General features: G+C 50.7%; 1 protein-coding gene across 1 annotated transcript; it reads right to left on the reverse strand.

The window, feature by feature from the left end:
- Positions 1-11,587: 11,587 nt before the first annotated feature.
- On the reverse strand, positions 11,588-16,416 carry LOC128723257 (T-box transcription factor TBX6-like). The gene is made up of 5 exons (XM_053816976.1): positions 16,329-16,416; positions 15,181-15,340; positions 12,717-12,984; positions 12,490-12,627; positions 11,588-12,322 (listed from the first exon to the last, which is right to left on the reverse strand). Exons 1-5 carry the CDS (start codon positions 16,414-16,416, stop codon positions 11,588-11,590), a joined length of 1,389 nt encoding a protein of 462 aa, XP_053672951.1.
- Positions 16,417-18,907: the final 2,491 nt, after the last annotated feature.

Here is an 18,907-nt window from a genome sequence, read left to right on the forward strand (position 1 = left end):
AAAGGTGATTGAATAATTTAACACGCGGCATATCGGGGGCCCCTCTTTGATGTTGGCCGCCTCGTTAATCCGTCCGTTCGGCGTCGATCCGTGAGGCTGCCGGTCAGTCGGATGTCTGCTGGATTGTCTCCATTTTCCGTACCTCTTGAGGGCCCCCGTCCGGAACACCCAAAGCCCGGGCGTTTGCCTTCCCGTGGAGATCGACTGCGGATGCAACGATCCGTCGAGCGTTGGTGACTTTGACATTGCTGCGTTTCGACACGGATGCACTTTGTTGCAAACGGCGCTCGCCAGCCTAGCCCGCTGGCTGGGGTGCGAGCAAATTGATGATAGTTTTGAACGAACTCGAACTCCTCCGGTGGGTGCACTCATGCGTAAATCGTCGCGATACGCGATCGATGCGGCCGGAATTTGGCCGTAATCGTTGGCATTCGCTGGTGCAGCCGCGTTAAGCTGCAGCGGACGCAAGGACGAAGCACTGGAAGCCAGAGGGAACCAATTAGTGAAATCGCTAATGGCGATCGGATCGGTGTGGTCGTCTCGTCGTACGTGCGCGAAAAGCACTCACGGATCGGAGTTGGCCATGTTTGTCTAATTGCTAAGTTACATTTTCATCAAACACGGACAAACGGGCTGCTGCAAGCTTAGCTAAAACCATCCTAACTCTTCGATGAGCGGCACGTGTGGGTTTGGTGAGGGAGAAAAGCCTTCGGAACCTGCAAGTCAGATCAAATTACTACATTAGCTGTTGCACTTAGCATGCCATGGCAACGTTGAAGCGAAAGCGTCATCGAAGGGTTAACGGTGGGGAATTTTTCTCACGCTCTCCTAGATGGAAACTCGTCCTGCACCACACCGATTCGGGGAGTGGTTCGAGCTTCACCGAACCGTTCTGGCCCATTTTGGCACAAGCGAATCGAATTACGCCGCCAGTCCTTGTTTGGGGATCCACATCTCACGGGGAGCCTTCGCGATCGCGAGGCGGGAAAATCGACGATCCATCCACCACGCTTGGGAAGGATGCCGGACTTACGAAGGTGCCAGCAAACATCCGTACCCATACCAGGCCGCGGTTGGGGGATCCTTTTTTGCGTGCGAGTCCGTTTTTAATTTACCTGATCTGGGCACGATCGCGTCACCTTGCGATCGCGGGCCGGCATTAAATGAATTATAAATTATCCTCGAGACCATAAAATCAATCATCAACCATATTAGCGGACAAAGCAAGGTGGCGGTGGTGGTGGTGGTGTTCCACCACCCCTCCCCTCCCCCTAGCCCCCTTCCCCGAAAGTGGGTGCTCGTAAAAGGAACGAACCCGATCGTAAATGATAATTACATTTCGCATCTCGTGCCGTGTCCCGTGACTAAGCCCGCGAGCGGTGGACAAAATGGGAAGAAATCAAAAAAAAAAAACCTCACCGATCTAGGACCAGCGGAAGGAAGCGCTAGTTGCGCGAAGGCTCCAGGATGGGAGGTCCGATTTTGGTGCTGCAACGTCCGTCCGTTGCGATCGTTAATTAGCAACGGCCAAATCGGTCGATCAAACAGGGGAACAATTATCGATTCGCGTAAAAATTCGCCAATCGATTGCGCGCGTTTTGGGGCTGCGGCATTATTGAACCGAGCGGAAAGCCCGTTGGCGAGATTTTTATTACATCTCCTAGCATGCATATTTGGAAACAGAACATATTCAAAACTTTATCAATTCCCTTTATGGCCAGCTCGCGCGGGGACGCTTTTCCACTGTGAGTTGATTGAACCGCGCCCGTTGGGGGTTGCTTTTAGTTTATTTCTTACGCCCGACGAGCCGATGTTAGCACGTCTTTAATCACGTCTCGAATCTCCCCCACACCAGGGTCCAGGGGTGTGATTGCACGGGGATGATTATGACGTTCGCCTGGGACGATCATGCTCCGGCGGTGATGATCTGCCCTCGCAGTGGAGCTCGATCGCGGGCCCAAACCGGTGGACCGGGACGGACCGGACGGAGTTTTATTGTATGCTAAAATTTTTACACTCTCCAGGAACATTATCAAGCACCATCTTCATCATCGGTGAGGTCGTTTCAACAGCGGCTAAAAAGATGTGGGGACTGGCGGACAGCAAGAAAGGCAACACACAGTCACGAAATCGGGACGCAGGTGTCATGGGGCTCATTAAACGTTTCGCTGCGGCCGAATGCGCTCCGAGGGGAAAAAAGTGGTTTTTCTTTCCGATAGCAAGAGCATTTGAGCTACATCATAATCAATTAAACAGGCCGCATCGCGAGAGGGACGAATTTTACTGCAAAACGTTCTCGGTTTATAGTGGTTGTTTCGTGTCTAACTGCTATCTTTTCGTATTTAAATTACATTTTAATATGTTCGCTGCGGTTTACGTTCGACAGAAAAACACATCTCGCTGGAGATCGCTTATGTGATCAACAATCAATAATCCAATGAGTCCGAACAATGGCGATTGTATTGACTGGACAACCTTGAATCCGTGAGCAGTTCCGGGTATAATGAGCCCTAAGTTCGGTTCGCTTGCTTTTCGATCATCGTTCCGTTGTTTCACTTTTACAGCCTTTAAATCATTAACCAACCAAATTCGATCCCACAACAGCATTTAAAAGTAACGTCCATAAATCATACAAACCAAAATTTTGCGTCCGTTTTGCGTTCGTTGTCCTTGGGGCACGGCTCATTATCGGGCGCTCAGTTTTGGCGCACGACAACCGACCCGATTGCTCCTGGGATGGCGTCTTAAGACGATCGCTTGAGTAAACAACGCATCCTGATCTGCCTTGGAAAACCCACTGTCCCAACCGAGGGTCTTCACTGGCGACGGCTTTAGCCCACCGTCGACACTTTCCGAAAAACAACATTTGCAACCACGCCCGGGGGCTAAGGTGCGCTTACCATTACCTCGGACCTATCGCCAAAAAGGATACGACCCTTTTCTGGGTCGCAGACGGATAAATGCGAGCAAAGCAAACCCCCTGGGGTCTGTGTGACGGGGTGCAATATAATAATTAGCATAATACGTCTGCCGCCAGCACTTATTAATGCCCAAACCCCCGCCAGCGACAGGTTGGGAAATGCAAGCGAGAAGGTCCTTAGGAGCAAAAAGGAGACCCTGCGGGCGTACGTTCGCCTCTCAAACCGTGGGTTGGGTGGCCACATCAGCACCGAACGGGAACGCATGTTAATGAAATTATTTAAGACGATTATGCGTTGCTGGGGTGCCGTTTTGTTAGAGCAGAGCGTACAAGAGCCTACCGATGGGACACCGGGGTTTGTCGATCCTTGCGGTCTCGCTTCACCCGTCAGAGCCACTTTTGGCGATGCTTCGCCGCGCGAGAGGAAGGATTTGTTTATGCTGCGGTACTTAGACTTTTACGAGTGCACCATAAAAGACCACTTGAAACCAGGCAGACCGGGGCGGTTCGTGAAAATGTTTATACGAACGGTTCGCTTTTTCGCCCAACATCCTCTCAATGAAGTGCGGGAACTTCCCGAGGAGCTTTCGCAGGTAACGGGAAGCGCACCGGTGCGAGTGCTTTTTTCTTTTTCAATACGCTTTCGCGTAAAATTTCCCAGCTCAAGTATCGCCACTTCACTGTCCCTGGGGCTTTCACTGCAATTGCACCCGGCTCGGACCGTACCACTCGCCTGCAGCACTCGACTTTCGACGGGTTTGTTTTCTTTCGCGAGACATCCCTTGGGACAAGGGTTGTTTCGCGCCCGCAACCTGGGCCGCCCTGATCGGTCGAAGTGTAATTGATTAATTCGTAACAGGTTCGCGATCGCGTTCTGCGTCGGGAATTAATTTGCTGGCATTTGGGAAGGCATCCTGGGAGCATTCCCACACTAGTGGAAATGTTTCAGCAACCGATTAAACTTTGGGAAGTTGCATACCGCGTGCTACTGCGAACATTGTTCGAAAGATCAGATCATGATCCTTCGGCTGCAAATGCTAATCGATCGATATTAATGAATCACGTGTCAGTTGAGATGAATCCAGGCAGCCATTTTCCAATGGACGGAATCACCATAATCGAATAAGCTAATGAAAGGAACGGAAATTCCTGCGACACTGGCCGGTTAGCTGGATTCCGGACCTCCCGAAGAACCAGTTCCGAGCTGGATGAAGCTTCCGAGCTACAACAACCGGGCAGGTGGAATATAGTGATCTAATATGGCAGTGTAACAGAAAAAAAGACGTATGTGCATCTTTAAAGAGAGGTAACGAATGAAAAAAACGGCACACCACATAACTAAGGCGAGTTTTCAACATGTCGAAGCACAGCGCAACCATCGCGTAAGACGCGCGTCGCAATTTATTATTCATTACGATCACTCGGGGAATTTTATTACCACATTTCAGACACTGTCCCAAACGGCAGACCATACCGAGCGCGGTGGAAAGGACGATCAAGAATCGGGATGAGTTTCATTTTTTGTGTGTGTTTCTTGCTCCCACCAGGATGTCCGAATCGCTCTTGCCAGCTGCAAAACAGTAGCTTTTAGAGGGGAAAAGAGGAAAAATTACCAAACCCACTCACCCAACCGAAAGGTTCGCGGACAAGCGCGAATAAAGTCATGAAAACGCGAGTTTTCGTACATTTTAAATGCTATTTTGTCATTCTTTTTTTTTTCGCCATCACCAAACCCATCATAACCGGTCGCACCCGGGTGTATGCAACCTGGGGAATGGGAAACATTTGGAACATTTGTACCTCAAATTGAGTCATTAAATAACGTTTATTTGGCGTACTTTAACGACGATACGAGCAGCGATCGTTTTATAACACACACGCGAAAGCACAATTCGGGCCATATCGAAATCATCTGCTGATACGGTGGAACTATTACGTTTTGCTATAATTTAGCGTGCGAAACTATGCCTCGAACAAGCGTGCCGTCAACGGCACCAAGCACCAAATCCATGCACCCGATCGACGTTACGAAACAGGCGCACGCGTACGAAAGGATTACCGAACGGCCGGCTAATCCTTTTCGTCCAATGAGACGGATCGCGATCGAGCGATCGGGGAACGCGATAACGCGCCTGCTCGGCGAACGGATAAAAACAAAACCCCCGAAAATGAGTCGCCATTTTCACTCCTCGCCATTAGCTTCGCCCAGGCTTCGCAATGGGACCGGACCCGCATCCATTAGCGGGTCGAATTTAATGCACGTATATTTTTCCCTCGTTTGCGGGTACACAAGCACACCTGCCATGGTGGCGCCCATCGGCAAACATTCACACGCACGCTTTGAGAGGATGAGAAGAAAACTAATAACAACGTCCAGCCGTGGGCCAGCCCGTCCCAGGACTCGTGATGGTGGCAGCATTGAAGAAGCACCACAAAAAAAAATACCATCACCGATCGACCAATTTCTAAAACAAACAGCCAAAGCACTTTTCCGCACGCGCGCTTGTGAATGTGTGTTTGCGTGTGTGTGTGTGTGTGTGTGTGTGTGTGTGTGTGTGTGTGTGCGTCTGTATCTTTTCATCCTCCTTAGAGCATGCGCTTTCGTGTAGGACGAGCCCTCGGGCGTGCTCCAACTGTTGCCGTTGTTGTCGCTGCTCGAACATCTGCCACAAGATCACCACCGAGCGGACCGCAACTATGTTTAGAACGGCCTGTGCCGCCAGGTTTCGGGCCCGATTTTCAAACGATTTTCATCGAAAACCGACCACCGGTAGAGGGCTTGGAGGGGTTGGTCTTATCTCCGGACGTCACGAATGCTCGATTTTGGTGCCCGCGTACGAACGATCGTATCGTTTCCACGCAACGTTAATTGAGGCTGAGCGTGCTTTCGATCGCAGACGAACAGCAGACGGCAGGCGACGAAATGGAAGGGTCGATTTTGAAGCAGAAATGAACACACACACACACAAAATCACATTACACTTTTCCGAAACGAAATCTGCCGACGATCTGGAAGCTAGAATACGCTTTGCTAGGTGTAAAATTAGCCACCAACAGCTCATAACCGCGATGACACCGTTGCCCAAAACCACACGAAAGGCCAATGTTTGGCTCTAAAAGACCGGTATTTGTCTTTGGGAATGGAAAATAATGGATTTTCTGTTTGCTATGCGACAGGTGAAAAGACATTGTTCCGATGGCTGGTGTTTTAATGCCGTACTCTGTTTGAGATACGGTTGTGTGCCCGCGCGTTATCTATTTAGTTAAATCAACTCCGAAGCGTGCATTATTTTTATCACTTTCGTCAGTCGACGACGCGCAACCGAACCGCCTTTCGGTGGACCTTTCCTCCAAGCCCGCAAAGCTCCATTTTCCTTTTTCTCCGAACAAACCGCGTTTCAGCGTCCTCCGAGCTGCCGGTGCGGTTCGGTTTTCTAGCCCCGCTAATCAACCCGGGAAATGGGGTAAAAGCACGAAATTTGACACCTCCGCGTCTCGACGTCGCGTGAAAAAAAAAACCCTAACCCGATATCTAGCTGCCTGGTAGCTGCATAGCCCTGACGTATAGGTACGCTAGTTTCGGATCAAGCAGGCGTTGCGTTGCTAGAGGAACACCGAAAACCCTGCGCTTGCTGGAGATGGAGGAAATCGAAGGTGAGTGTCAAAATTGAAGTTATTTGAGAAAGTTGATACACGCGGACCCTTTGGGCGTACGGTTCTAGCAGGGTGCGTATGGCAGACGCGAGATTCTATGAAGATTTCCGTGCTAGAAGACCTTCTTTGTCTCGAGAGGCTGTTTCTTCCTCGTCTCGAGGCTTCACGAGGCTCGAACTTTGTTATTGTAAAAGTCAACAGAACGAAGACGCGTGAAGCCACCAGCCCCGGCAAAGAGTTCCTGGGGTGTCCATGCGTGTGTGTGTGTGTGTGTGAGCCGTCTACAGACCGCACCAAATCCAAACACCGCCCGGCCGGGGTACGATTGGTAAATTTATTTTTCCTATTTGAACAGGTCTCACGAACGCCTTACGGAGCCTGCAACCACCGAGAGCCGCCAATCCGCCCGGTGGAATTCGTTCCGGCTTGTTCTGCGCGATGGAGAACGTTTTTAGGGAGGCCTCCGATGGGCCGCAAGGGCCACTCGAGGTGGGCCGAGGTGAAGAGGAAGTTGTTTTCCTCTCGAGCGAACCCGGTGGCGGCCTTCTCGCCGCGTCCGGGACACTTCAGCGCCGCTCGAGTGCGTAACGTAGTTGCTGAGTTTTTGAAGCCTTCGAGATTGATTAATGATGGATTTGAAGCGTTGAAGCGTTTGGGAAGCGCACTGGCTGGCCTGGGCGAACCGAGCACACAACGTTCGCCCCGGGGCACCGAAGGACCTATCATCGTTCGAAGTGGCAAAAACGAATGCTTAACCTTTCGATCCTGCGCGAAAAACAACCCATCCAGCCAATGGTTTGCGCGAGAAGGCACCACGGGGAAGCGCATGTTTTTTTGTTGATCTTCTTTTGCTTTTCGTGGGCCGTTTTGCTGAAGCCCTTGGAGCCTTATGGCCATCTCGCGAAACACGTTCACGTTCGAATAGGGGCGCGAGAAATTCGTAGAAACGCGACCACTGGCCGTGCAGGCATGCCCGGGAAAAGGAGCACGCTGCGTAAAACGGGCGAACGTGCGGAATGAAATTTTAAAATGGCTCCGAATGGCAAACGCGAGAGCGAATGGTACGAGACGAAGAAGTAAAAAAAAAACGCGCCCGGGACGAAGGCATACGCCGAAGCACACCAAATTCCCCAGACGGATTTCCTGAGAAATTTTTCCCCAACGCGAATCGGCGGGCGTGGTTCGCATAAATGATTCGGCCCAAGCGGGCCCCGGGAAATTGTCCTGCGAGCGGCCGATGAGAACCGCAAAAATGCCACCACTCGCCGGCTGAACCGACGAATAATATTTGTAAAATTTCGTAATTTAATTCACCACCCTGTGCTGGCTTTGGGGTATTTTTTGTTTGCCTGGCTCTCATCCTTCCCGATTGCGATGCCGGTTAAGGAGAATGAGGTTTCGGGAATTTTTCACAGTTTTCTCGGTACTTGACTGGCTGGGGGAGAATAGACAGGACGACACACCGCCTCAGGACTCATTCGGAAAGGACGCAAGTATTATCGCGAGGAATAATTCCGCCCCGTAAAGTGAGACTAAAATCGTTAGAATCGATTAGCGATGCTGAAACTGAACAAGTTTCACTTTCCGGACGAGCATTAGCGGAAAATTCCCAGCATGTCCTGTTTAGTAAGGACGGTCTCAATTTGACGGTTAATTTGTCTAAGTGCTTTGATTTCGGAGAAACACATCAGATTCAAAATGGTTGTCATTGTTATTGTTATTTATTTAAGAACGGCCGGGACGTATTTAGATTTGAATAATTATTTGTGAGCTGAAGGGTATTTCCTCCCAACAGCCGCAGAGAGCCTTATCCCGGGCTGACTCGGTTAGTTTTTGTAATGGTTCTGTGTGTAAGCTTTGGTAGATTTTTGAGACCTTTGCAAAGGTAGTCATTTCTGAAGATTCCTTAACTCCTTCGACGGATTCAAACTGCGTTACCTCAATGTTCATCATCAAATCATCAATACGCAGGTTGAGCTTGCGCGAATGGTTCTGTATAATACCGATCAGGAAAGACTGAGAGAAATAGAAACCACTCATCCAGGTTTGGTTCACTCTCAGATTCAAAATTCAACAACGTCAATGCGTACGTGATATTCAATCGATCGATCACAGCAACCAAAGCTTCGTAAAATGACAAACCACGTGTGAAGGAATGCTCATTTAATGCTGCAGAAGATCGTTCGCTCAAGGAAAACCATTAAACGATCGTTTGTACCTTCGCTGAACCCCAGAGCGCACTATCGCACTCCACAAACAGTGCCACCGTTTGACGGAGCACATCGTCACATCACACGCATCCTTGGTGCATCGCGATAAGCAGCAGCACGCTAGAGCAGAGATAATTTCCCCGAAAACGAGCTGCTACCGATCGCGATTGCTTTTCGCACGTTACACCAGCAAGAGAGCGCCCGGAGTCCCGCGTTCTGATAGCGACGTGAACGGCATCCTGGCGCAGATGCACTATCGCACACCGCAAACACGATGCACCAGCGGGGGCTTGAAATTATAGCACGTTGGGGTTAAATATTGACACATTTCCCGGAGCTCGCCCACCGGCAACGGTAGCACAGCCACAATATTCGGCCACTCGGTCAGGACTTATCGTATCCCAGCCGGGGCGAAAATCAAACACACGCCACACACGAGCAGATAGCACACGATCCGGGGAGAACGTGCAGCGCTGACTGGCGAAAGCTTTCGGTAAACATTTGCGCGCGTATTTACGCGCGCCGATAAGCACCGGGCACACATTCGAGAGCCGTTTGCTCACTTCCGGAAGCCCCCTGCTTGTCAGCTAGCGAGCTCTTCAAACAGGAGCAACGCGCGCTCTGTGCGTGTGAATTGAGAAGTGCTTGCCGTTCGAAGGACACTCCGTTTACCTGTATGCGTACGGAGCCGAGGTTGGGTTTACTGGCGTGATCGCAACCGATCGAAACACGTGTTTCGATCGCGCTGCTGAAACTGGTCGATCGATGAAACATGGTGACTTGATCGCGGTCGATGAGCGACCGTTACGTGTTGCATTAGCTTTTGTGGGCTCGGAGCATGGGGAAGACTGAAATTCGACCCCTAACGCACTAATCCTAACCACAACAAATCGTTCGGGCCACGTGTCGCTCGGTTCGTTGGTTAATGCGCGTGTCTCTCGACGCAACCCTGATGCCCTAGCGCCAGCGGTTTTACCGCCCTGTCTAAACAAATCTCAACCAAACTCTCCTGCTTGGGGTGCTATCAAATGAATTCCCCACCCTTTTTTTGGGGAGAGTCCCTCCACTCGCACTCGCCTCGAGTGGCTGTCGGTGGAGAGCTCTCGGTAAGGGCAGCTTGTTGCGCCACCGCGAGAGAAGCTACCGAATTCCGTCCACCAACCCAGCCCGAAAGGGACCACCGGCGAGGGTGACGTGTCACTTGAAGCTCCACTTCGAGGGCCCACCATCGAGGAACCCACCCGGGTTTGTGGTTATGTCACGCGGTAAAGCGATCTCCGGTTTGTTTTACTCCGTGTCCGTGCGCCATTTTTTAGGCAACCGCTCGTTGTTCGGGAGAGAAAACAACAGCAACAGAAAAAAAACGCACACCCTACACCACGTGCATTTTGGGCACGTGGAGGACCACCTAAGACACGCTCCAAGTGACGCTTCAGTTGCAAAGCCCACGGGGGCAATGTTTTCTTGTCGCGGTTTGTTTTCTCAAGATCATCAACGCAGCGTCGCTGCTGGCGGCCGCGATCGGACACAATGCATCATCCCTGACGCGTTGTTTGTCTTTTGGGGTGTGTTTTTCATTTTTTCGAAGGGGGGGGGTTGTTTTCTCACAACCACTAACCTGCCATTCGACACACAATCCAGAGCACTGGTGCGCCTTTTTTTTTTTCGATCAGAGAAATACGAGCGACGCGAGTGATCGATGCCATCGAACGCAAACGAGCGGTTAAGGCGATCGGATGACAAATGGGGCGCGCGTTTGCTTTGCGTGTAAATGTTTCTTTCTTTGAGACCCATTTGTTGGGCCAGTTATTGCTTTCGGACATTCCGCTGGAACGTTTCAAAATGAGCACAAAATTGCATTGATTTATGACATATTTTCCGGTTTATTTCTCACGCTACACATCGATTCGTTCTTACACGGCTAATGAGATAAGGCATTTTTCACTTACACGCTAGCGCTGAGGAGGTTTTCGTTATCCTATTCGCTATTCTTAACACAAACAAAATAAAAAAACACAGGTAAAATGGCGTGACACAGTACGCCCGGAAAGGCCCCACCACGATCGCGACGCATCAGTGCGCAATAAATTATACCTCTCATGCTAAGCTGACACTCTAAAGGAGAAGGCTAAGGCAAAACATTAGAGCATGTCCAAAATTCTCTACTTTTGGCAGAAGGCCACCTAACCAGCTGTGGAGGGGGCAAAGCATCCGTAAAATGTTTGTCCCAAAACACACCGTTCAAGCCTGAAGTTTCCTGCTTTCCCTGAGCTCCTGAGGAAGTGTATGTGTGTGTCTGTGGGCTTAAAAATAATCAACAGTCTGTAGCTCTAGCACTTACGTTACGCACAGGCACACCAACCGTACCCGGCATTCCTTGAGATGATGAACTGATTTGGATCGATAATAGGAGCCCCCGTTTTATAGGGGGGGGGGGGGAGGCCTTACGTAACGGTTGGCCAGCGCGAACGTGCCCTGCCGGGAAAATGTCTTCCCACACCGTTCGCACCACACCATCCAATTGCACGCATGTTGAGAAACAGTGAACCCACGTAAAGTTGGCTTGCCGTTCTGCTTGCACACCTTCAAACAAACGGTTTCCTCCGCCCAAAAGCAAACCATGGCGCACCAAACAATGGCCCCCTGGTTTGTCCCTGCATCCCGCGCACGGTCCGGACACGAACACAAACACGCACACACTCACGCACAGGCCGTGTTTGGTTTTCCCGTCGACGGGCTCGCTCCCGCGGGACGACCATTTCGTTTCGTTGTTTGCGGAACCAATTCACACCCAAGCGATCGCTTACCGATCGTGGCCCAGGATGGCCGAGATGCTGAAGGGTAGCTGTGTCTGGGGGTGTTGCTTACGAGCCGCAAGCTGATGTCCGGTGCTGTCCTCTTCGGTGGGTGTCCGTAGGGGCGCTGGGATTGCCAGGACTGGTAGGAATTCGCGGCGCGCGAACTGTTGCAGTTGTTGAGCCGCCTGTACGAGCACACTCGGCTCGAGGGAACTCGGGGAGGTGGATGTTTGGGGGCGTGTGAAGGGTGGAAACATAAGGTCCATCCATGAGGCACCGGTACCGGGTTGAGCGAGCATCGGATGACCAAGCGGATGCGGTTGATGATGATGACCATGTGCCACCCCTAGCAATCCAGCGTGCATCCCTCCGTGATGGGGTGGATAAAACGCGCTGGCCACTGACCCCAGGGAGGATGAGGGAGAAGGTCTTAAAGGTGATCCGAAGTCATCCACAACCACCGGTGAGCTGGTTCCGCTCGAGGAACCATCACTGACGGACAGTTCGCTATCGTCGAGGGATGAAAGTGACCCAGCCAGGCTGCTGGTGCGAGGTCTTTTCGCGTCTGGAGCCATTTCCGGTCCATCCGATTCATCGTCCTCTTCCGAGCTGCGACTTCCGAGACCGGAGTCGGGTGACATGAGCAGACCGGCTTTACGCTTGCACCGCGACTGACCGGTTTCCCGGAAGCCCTTCGCAAACGGGTTGTTGTCGATCTTCAGCTTCGTGATGCGATCGTTCTGTGGTGAGGAAGAATACGACGAAGAAAAAAAAAGCGACGACGAAGATCGATTAGAATCAGCTACTTGTGGTCTTTCGTTCACGCACTTGGTGAGGGTTAATTTCTGGAGGAGATCTCTCCAGAGAAGGTAAATCCAAAAAAAGGCGACAAAAAAAGGACACTAACCTGATAGGCGGTCACGGCAACGAACTCCGTCTCCGGGAAGGTGAAAGCTTGCTGCGGTGCCCACGGAATCTGCGTGGCATCGGTGGCTTTGATCACGTGGATTCGAGGCTGATATTTGTGCATGCTCGTAAGGACGATCTGGGGGTGAAAAGGAACACAAAAACGCAACATAAGCTACTGGCAATCGGGAGATGGCAAGTGATAGATCCCGCGGGTGTACTACTTACATGGCCATTACTGTCGAGCGTGTTGTTGGTGAGCTTCACCTTATTAAAGACGATCGGTTGCGAGGTCCAGTGAGACCCAAGGGCCGGCCCATCCGGGTGGAAATAGATCCGCTGAGGGCTCTGAGGTTCAGCACCACCAGCCGGCACCCACTGGGAGCCGCTGAATTTGAACCGACAATCGCTAACCGGCACCATCTCCAGCAGGATAAAGTAGTTCTCTTCCGCTTCCAGCCCATTCACGGACAGGCGCATCGACGGGAACATGCGGCTGTGGAGAGTGAACAAAAAAAAGGAAGGAAAAATAGAAATCAAGAATTACTAACCGGTTCGAAACTTTCGCTATCTAGAGGATGCGTTCGCACCCTGGCAGCCGCCCTCCGATGGTTGCTTGAGCTCGAGATTCTGATGAACCGCGACGAGCACCGGACGAATAAAGGACGGGCGTATAAAAACATCCGATCGCGCTCGCGATCGTCGCGTTTTTACGACACCCGAATAACCAATTTAGCTCAATCGTTACAACAAAATATCGCGGCTCCGGAAAACAAAAGGCTGCCACGCTGCCTACGAACCCGCTGGCTGCTCGTACGGTGCCAGCCTCCCGGCATCGGGAGTGTGTTTTGCTTAATTAAATTTTATTGGTCAACTCCAAAAAAAAAACCCCACCCGGCGAAACGCGCCAGGCCGCAGGACGATCGTGGCTCCGGGCCGGGATCGCTCCATTCGACACGAAACGCCCGAAACGGAACGCTTGGCGACTTCGTTTACGAGCTTTTATGATTTGTGAGTGATCGTAAAAACAAATTTTAACTATATTCGAATTCGATTCGAACGCTTTTCGGTGTCTCTCTCGATCTCGCTCTCTCCCGCTCTCTCTCTCTCTGTCTCTCCAAGGAACGGCTCTGTCCGTCGATCTCGCGATCGCACATAAATCAACCCCCGGTTCGGATTCGGATCAGCGCGCCACGCAAAGAAAAAAGGCCTCCGGAGAGTGATCGCGGCCGGTTGATCGTGTGAAACGGATAATAATCGACATCAGAACCCAAAATCTGGTGGAGCGGAAGCCTGCGCGGATGAGGCGCCATGTGGATGAGGCGCGGATCTCAAGCCTTTACCTCCCGAGTGGGGGACCCCTGCTGGGCCACCGGGCAATAAACACTTCGTTCAGACTCCAACCAGCCAGCCGAGTGAGGCTGCGTGTGTGTGTGTGAGAGAGAGAGAGAGAGAAAAAGAAAGAGAACAAACACACGGACAGCGCGACATGACAAGGCGGTGCCGACCAAAAGACGCTGTCGGAGTCGCTCCTACTGCGTGCTAATGGGAGTCGCCTTAAACCGGGCTCGTGGAGCGCCGGTTTGGAAACTGATTTTTGAAAAGCCCGGGAAAGCCAACACCCGGGCCCGGACCCGGGGGGGGGAATACAATGGGAATCAATTTGTGTGTCGCCGATCAAAACCGAGCAGCGAGCTGGGCGAGATTCAGTTCCAACCCATTTATGATTTCCGCGCATCACACGAACAGGTTATCGTTGGTTTGGCGAAAGTGAAAAGTGTTTCGAAGAGGAAAAAAAAGAAGCCCCATACTCCGAGGGGAGTAAAAAGGCGGTTGTTCGAGTGTACAAATTGACGAGAAAAAAATCACAAATTGAAAAATCCTCCTAAAAAAAAGCTCGAACAAACAGTTGTTGGCCAAAGAGCAAATTCAGCCAGCAGCCAGCACGCCCGCCGAAGGTCGAACGAAGCAAACACCGGCTTGGCGCCAGGAACGCACCGATTTTTCTCGTTTTTCCCCCTATCGGGCGCACGTTATTATGCGGTGCACCCAGACGGTGCAATTCGGCAGACCACCAGAAACGAAGGCAAAACGGAGGCCCGACCACGCAACAAGGGCGCCCCCGGGTTGTGCGCTTATTTTTTACGAGCGTGCTAAAACAAAAAGAAGCGCACCAATAAAACGCATTAAAAATCAAACGGCCGAAAAACGTGTGAAGCTAACAAGGAAGCCCCTCGCAATGGCATGCCGGCCTGGCTGTAGGCTTCGGAGCCGGTGCCGGCTCGCAAGGGATGCAAGAATTATGATTATTGTCTCTGCAATGCACGTCCGATTGGGCAAAAGGGACGGCTTGTGCGCGAGCGCGCGCGAGCGAAAGAGGATCAATCGATCGTGAGGAAAAGACGGCCGGGGATGTGTTTTTTTTTTCTTCGTGTTACTTCTTTTGGTTCGGGAGTTTTACTGCCCTGAAGTGGGCTTTTCCTGGCCCCTGAAGGGCCAAAAAGGGACAACACCGCGGGGTGCACTTCGATGGACTGGGACGCCGAAGGGTCAAGGTCCCGAAAGGTTGGGTTGTAAAATTTGGCGCCACCGAAACGGGCCCCGGAACCCCTCTCTCTCTCTCTCTCTCTCTCTCTCTGTCAGTCAGCCCTTTTTCGCTTCCCCTTTTTGTGTGATGTCGTCGCTAACTTACCGGCCACTCTTCGTGATGATCATCTCGGTACCGATCTTGTGGAACTGGCTCCAGAGGTCGCGGTTCTGCAGCTTGATGTCCACATCCGGCAGGGTGTTGTAGCGTGGCGGTATCATCAGTTGTCTTGGTGGCGGAACTGGCAGCATCGCCGGGTATGGATCTGCGGGAAAGCGAGAGAAAGAGAGAGACAGAGAGAGTGAGTGAGGTGAGTGAGAAGTGGCCAGAGGCCGGACAATTAGTGCGCTCGTCGGTTGCATGCTGGCTCATATGGGTGTCGATTTTTTATTTTTTATGATTTTTGATTTGTTTGTTTGCGTCCCAGGTGCGGAACCAACACTCGGGGCCCTTGTGAGGGCTTCATCCCGCTGTTCCGTTTCGGTGGTCAAAACCATCGCCACCCCATCGGCCCATCGGCTACGAGGGTGCTAATGATTCCGATATTTACGTCATTATTTTCCCGATTCGGTGCGCTTGTTATGCTCGACCGTTTGCTCAAAGCGGGAAGAACCCCCAGGCAAGAAGAAATGTGTTGATTGGCACCTTCTACCAGCTCTCGGGAGGAAGAGGACACTCGGTGCCACAAGAAACACGCTTTTTGTATGCCAAGCCACCCCAAGATCGCGCTAAATGGCGGGTGTACATTGCTCGCGGGTGATAACATAATTGAAACATAAATATGCAGCCCCCTTCAACACCCACACTAATTGATGTTCACACTCGCGTTTAATGTGCCCCGGGTTGCAACGCGTATTTTCACGAGTTTCAATCAGTAAAACCTCGGCACAAACCCCGAAAAAAAATACACTACCAAGAACGCGGGACCTGCACAAACTGCATTATCGATCAAACTACCGTCGGTTCCTGGGGCAGGTTTCTCGTTCCGTTTTCCCGGCTCTTTTTAAAATAATTCCCACTCGGCGGTGTGATGGAATTCGGGATTTTCCTCAACACACACATTCCTAGGGTTTCGTGGACGTAAAATGCCGTCGGCCAGCGCCAACGCTCAATGATTGATGGCTTAAGTAAGAAGGTGCCACAGAGTTTGTTTCATTTCCCGGGCACCTGGAGTCCTTGCTCGCTTTGGTGTCAATCAAACCCCGATGTTTCAATTCCTGAATCCACACAGAAAAGTCCAGTCAGTGGCTTACCTGGTAAACGCTGCATCTGCATCCGGTAGAACTCCGTCTGCAGCGCGAGGTGGTGGTGCATTCGTAAATCCATTAAATCGGCGGTCATTGTGCTGGCTTTGCTCGATAATGCACTATTCGCGAATTAAAAACGTTACACCGTTTCAGCTACGGTGGACACAGACATACACACACGGCAGCACACTTGTATAACTTCTCACGTACGCACTGTTTCAATCCTTTTTTTTGTCTTGCGTTCACTCACTCCCGTTTCTCACTCGTAGGTCTTCAGTTGCACCGGTGCATCAGTTGCATTCATTGATTTTTTATGCGAGTTTTTTTTGCTTAGTTTTGTACGTTGCCAACGCGAACTTAATCGCGCGTTATCTATTGTTCAACTGAAGCACTTTAACCTTTTAAACTTGACAGAGTGACTTTTTTTTATCCCGAAAGGTCCTTTCCGGGTTCACCCTTTTCTCAAGCACTCGATCGGCGGCGGCTGTTTCACGGGCACAAGAAAACGTCCTTCCACGAGACACGCTGAAGGCGAGCAGCAACACACACCCGCTCGGTTGGATGTTCGCTCGGTAAATAACATTCGACCGGCTTCTGGCACCACAGCTCACCCACCATGTTGGGCATGTCCTCCTTCACACACTACTTCGCAAACCCCCACCGTGGGTAGCATACACACTGGGCGATGTTGAGCACGGAACACGGTCGGTGGTGTGTCTGGTGCATGTTTCGAGCCGTGTGTACGCTGCCAGACGACCGTGGTTCCCTTTCCAAACCAGTTCTAGCCCAAACCGAGTGGGGTGGGTTGCTTTTTTGTCCTGCTTTTTCCGTACGCTATGCCTGGTGGCGTCGACGTACACTCGCTCGCAGCAACGCAACAAAAAAAGGGCTCGTTTTCGATGCGTTTCGCTCAACAAAGTAGGCGTGCCCAATGGCGCGCAAAGTGCAGTGTGAGAGCGTGTGTGAGCAACCCAACACACATGCGCTTTTTAATGCGCTTGTAGCGAAGCTTCTCGAGAAGGAGACATTTTTGTGCGGGATTTGAAGACGATTTTAAAAGTCTTCCATTGGGTTTGGGGGTCTTAAAATTACTTACCGATCGTTGAAATGTCGCAAATTAGTTCACTGTTTATTGTTTTCAAAATGTTGCACTTATCACAAAACTTATAGAACAACACAAAACTTTTGGAAACTTTTTTTCATCCTTTAATTGATAACAGATTTGTAAAAAACCTTTACTACTTCTGGTGCAAGCAGTAAGACAATTAATATTAAATTGTGCTATTTTTTCATAGTATAAATCCTTTTTATATATATTATTTAGAGCAAACTTGAAATTCAATTATGCGAAAACTGAAACCACGATCTACTCCACCAGTCGTGCTATTTGTTTGTCCTTTGTGGGAATAAATTAGCATTTACTTCTTATGGGATTGTTTTGATAGGAAAAGTTATAAATTCATTTCGACATTTTCCTCGTCAAAACATCCCTCTCCGATCCAGGACACTGTCCATCATGTACCTTCCTCGAACACATGTCGCAACGTTCCACCGAAGAAAAAGTACCCTTTTCAAGCGCAGCAACCAACCTGTTCCAAAAGGACAACATTTTGCTACCCCACACCATCGTAAACACTTCACTCTGGCCGGACAATCGTGGCCAAGAGGAGGAGTCCGCACACAATGCCATCCATTTGGTGCATTAATGGCGAGCTTTGGAATTCCCAGCCTCCAGTTTCGTTCAATGGGGGCTTCCCCAGCTAGCGTTCTATTGATCGCAAGGTGTACCCTGACCACGAAAGAACCTTCTACCTTTTACCTTCTCTACCCATCGGACTTCCTCAACGCTACCCTGTTTATCGCACTATCCCCGAAAGGTCCTCGAGAGGGCTAAAGCCAGCACCCGGATGGGCTCGGCGCAAACATCTCAAGTACCGATGCAATAAAACAATTACACCTTTTGTGGCCCACGTGGACCAATCTTTGGGTTGTAAATCCCAGGCACGGACAGCGACACTTGGAAGGTACTGCTGATCGCAACTGTCTACTGATCTGCAACAGGGTACGTCTACGCGTGATCGTAAGACCTGTACGTCTCTCTACTTTTCTCTCTTTCTCTCTCGCGCACACTTATCGCGGATCTTAAGGGGCTGGATTTGTTTTAATCCCAATTGTCACCTGTCCTGCGGTGCGGTGGATTGACGAGGTGCCTCTGGGTAATCTTAATTCGGGTAGCAGCAGACGTTCGAGTGGATTCCGATTGTACGTGTCATTAGCGCTGGAACAGTTAGTGCCCAAACGATGTTCTCACTTATGTTACGTAGCCATGAGAATTCGAAGCTCGAAAGGCTCGGAACAAGCATGTACACGAAGAACGAAGACTTTTGAAAGATTTCCAAAGAGTTGTGTGCTTTTAAAACGGATTTATATCCCACAAATATTTCATCAACTGAATCCAAAAGCGCGACTACTCGTATCCTCAAAGCGCTACGATACTTATCTTTCCCATAACGACGATAAAGGCCAATTAAATGCAACTGGAGACCATGAAACAGGTTCAATCAAACGATCATATCAATAAATAG

The sequence above is a fragment of the Anopheles nili genome, chromosome 3, assembly GCF_943737925.1.
Source record: "Anopheles nili chromosome 3, idAnoNiliSN_F5_01, whole genome shotgun sequence".
Lineage (NCBI taxonomy): Eukaryota > Metazoa > Arthropoda > Insecta > Diptera > Culicidae > Anopheles > Anopheles nili.

What these genes read in the sequence shown, in the direction of transcription:
- LOC128723257 (XM_053816976.1), bottom strand. Translation starts at nt 16,416, where the DNA reads ATGACCGCCGATTTAATGGATTTACGAATGCACCACCACCTCGCGCTG. An exon ending in GCAGATGCAGCGTTTACCAG is followed by an intron (nt 15,341 to 16,328) that starts GTAAGCCACTGA and finishes GCTTTCCCGCAG; the next exon opens with ATCCATACCCGGCGATGCTG. An exon ending in TTGCCGTGACCGCCTATCAG is followed by an intron (nt 12,323 to 12,489) that starts GTTAGTGTCCTT and finishes TCCTCACCACAG; the next exon opens with AACGATCGCATCACGAAGCT.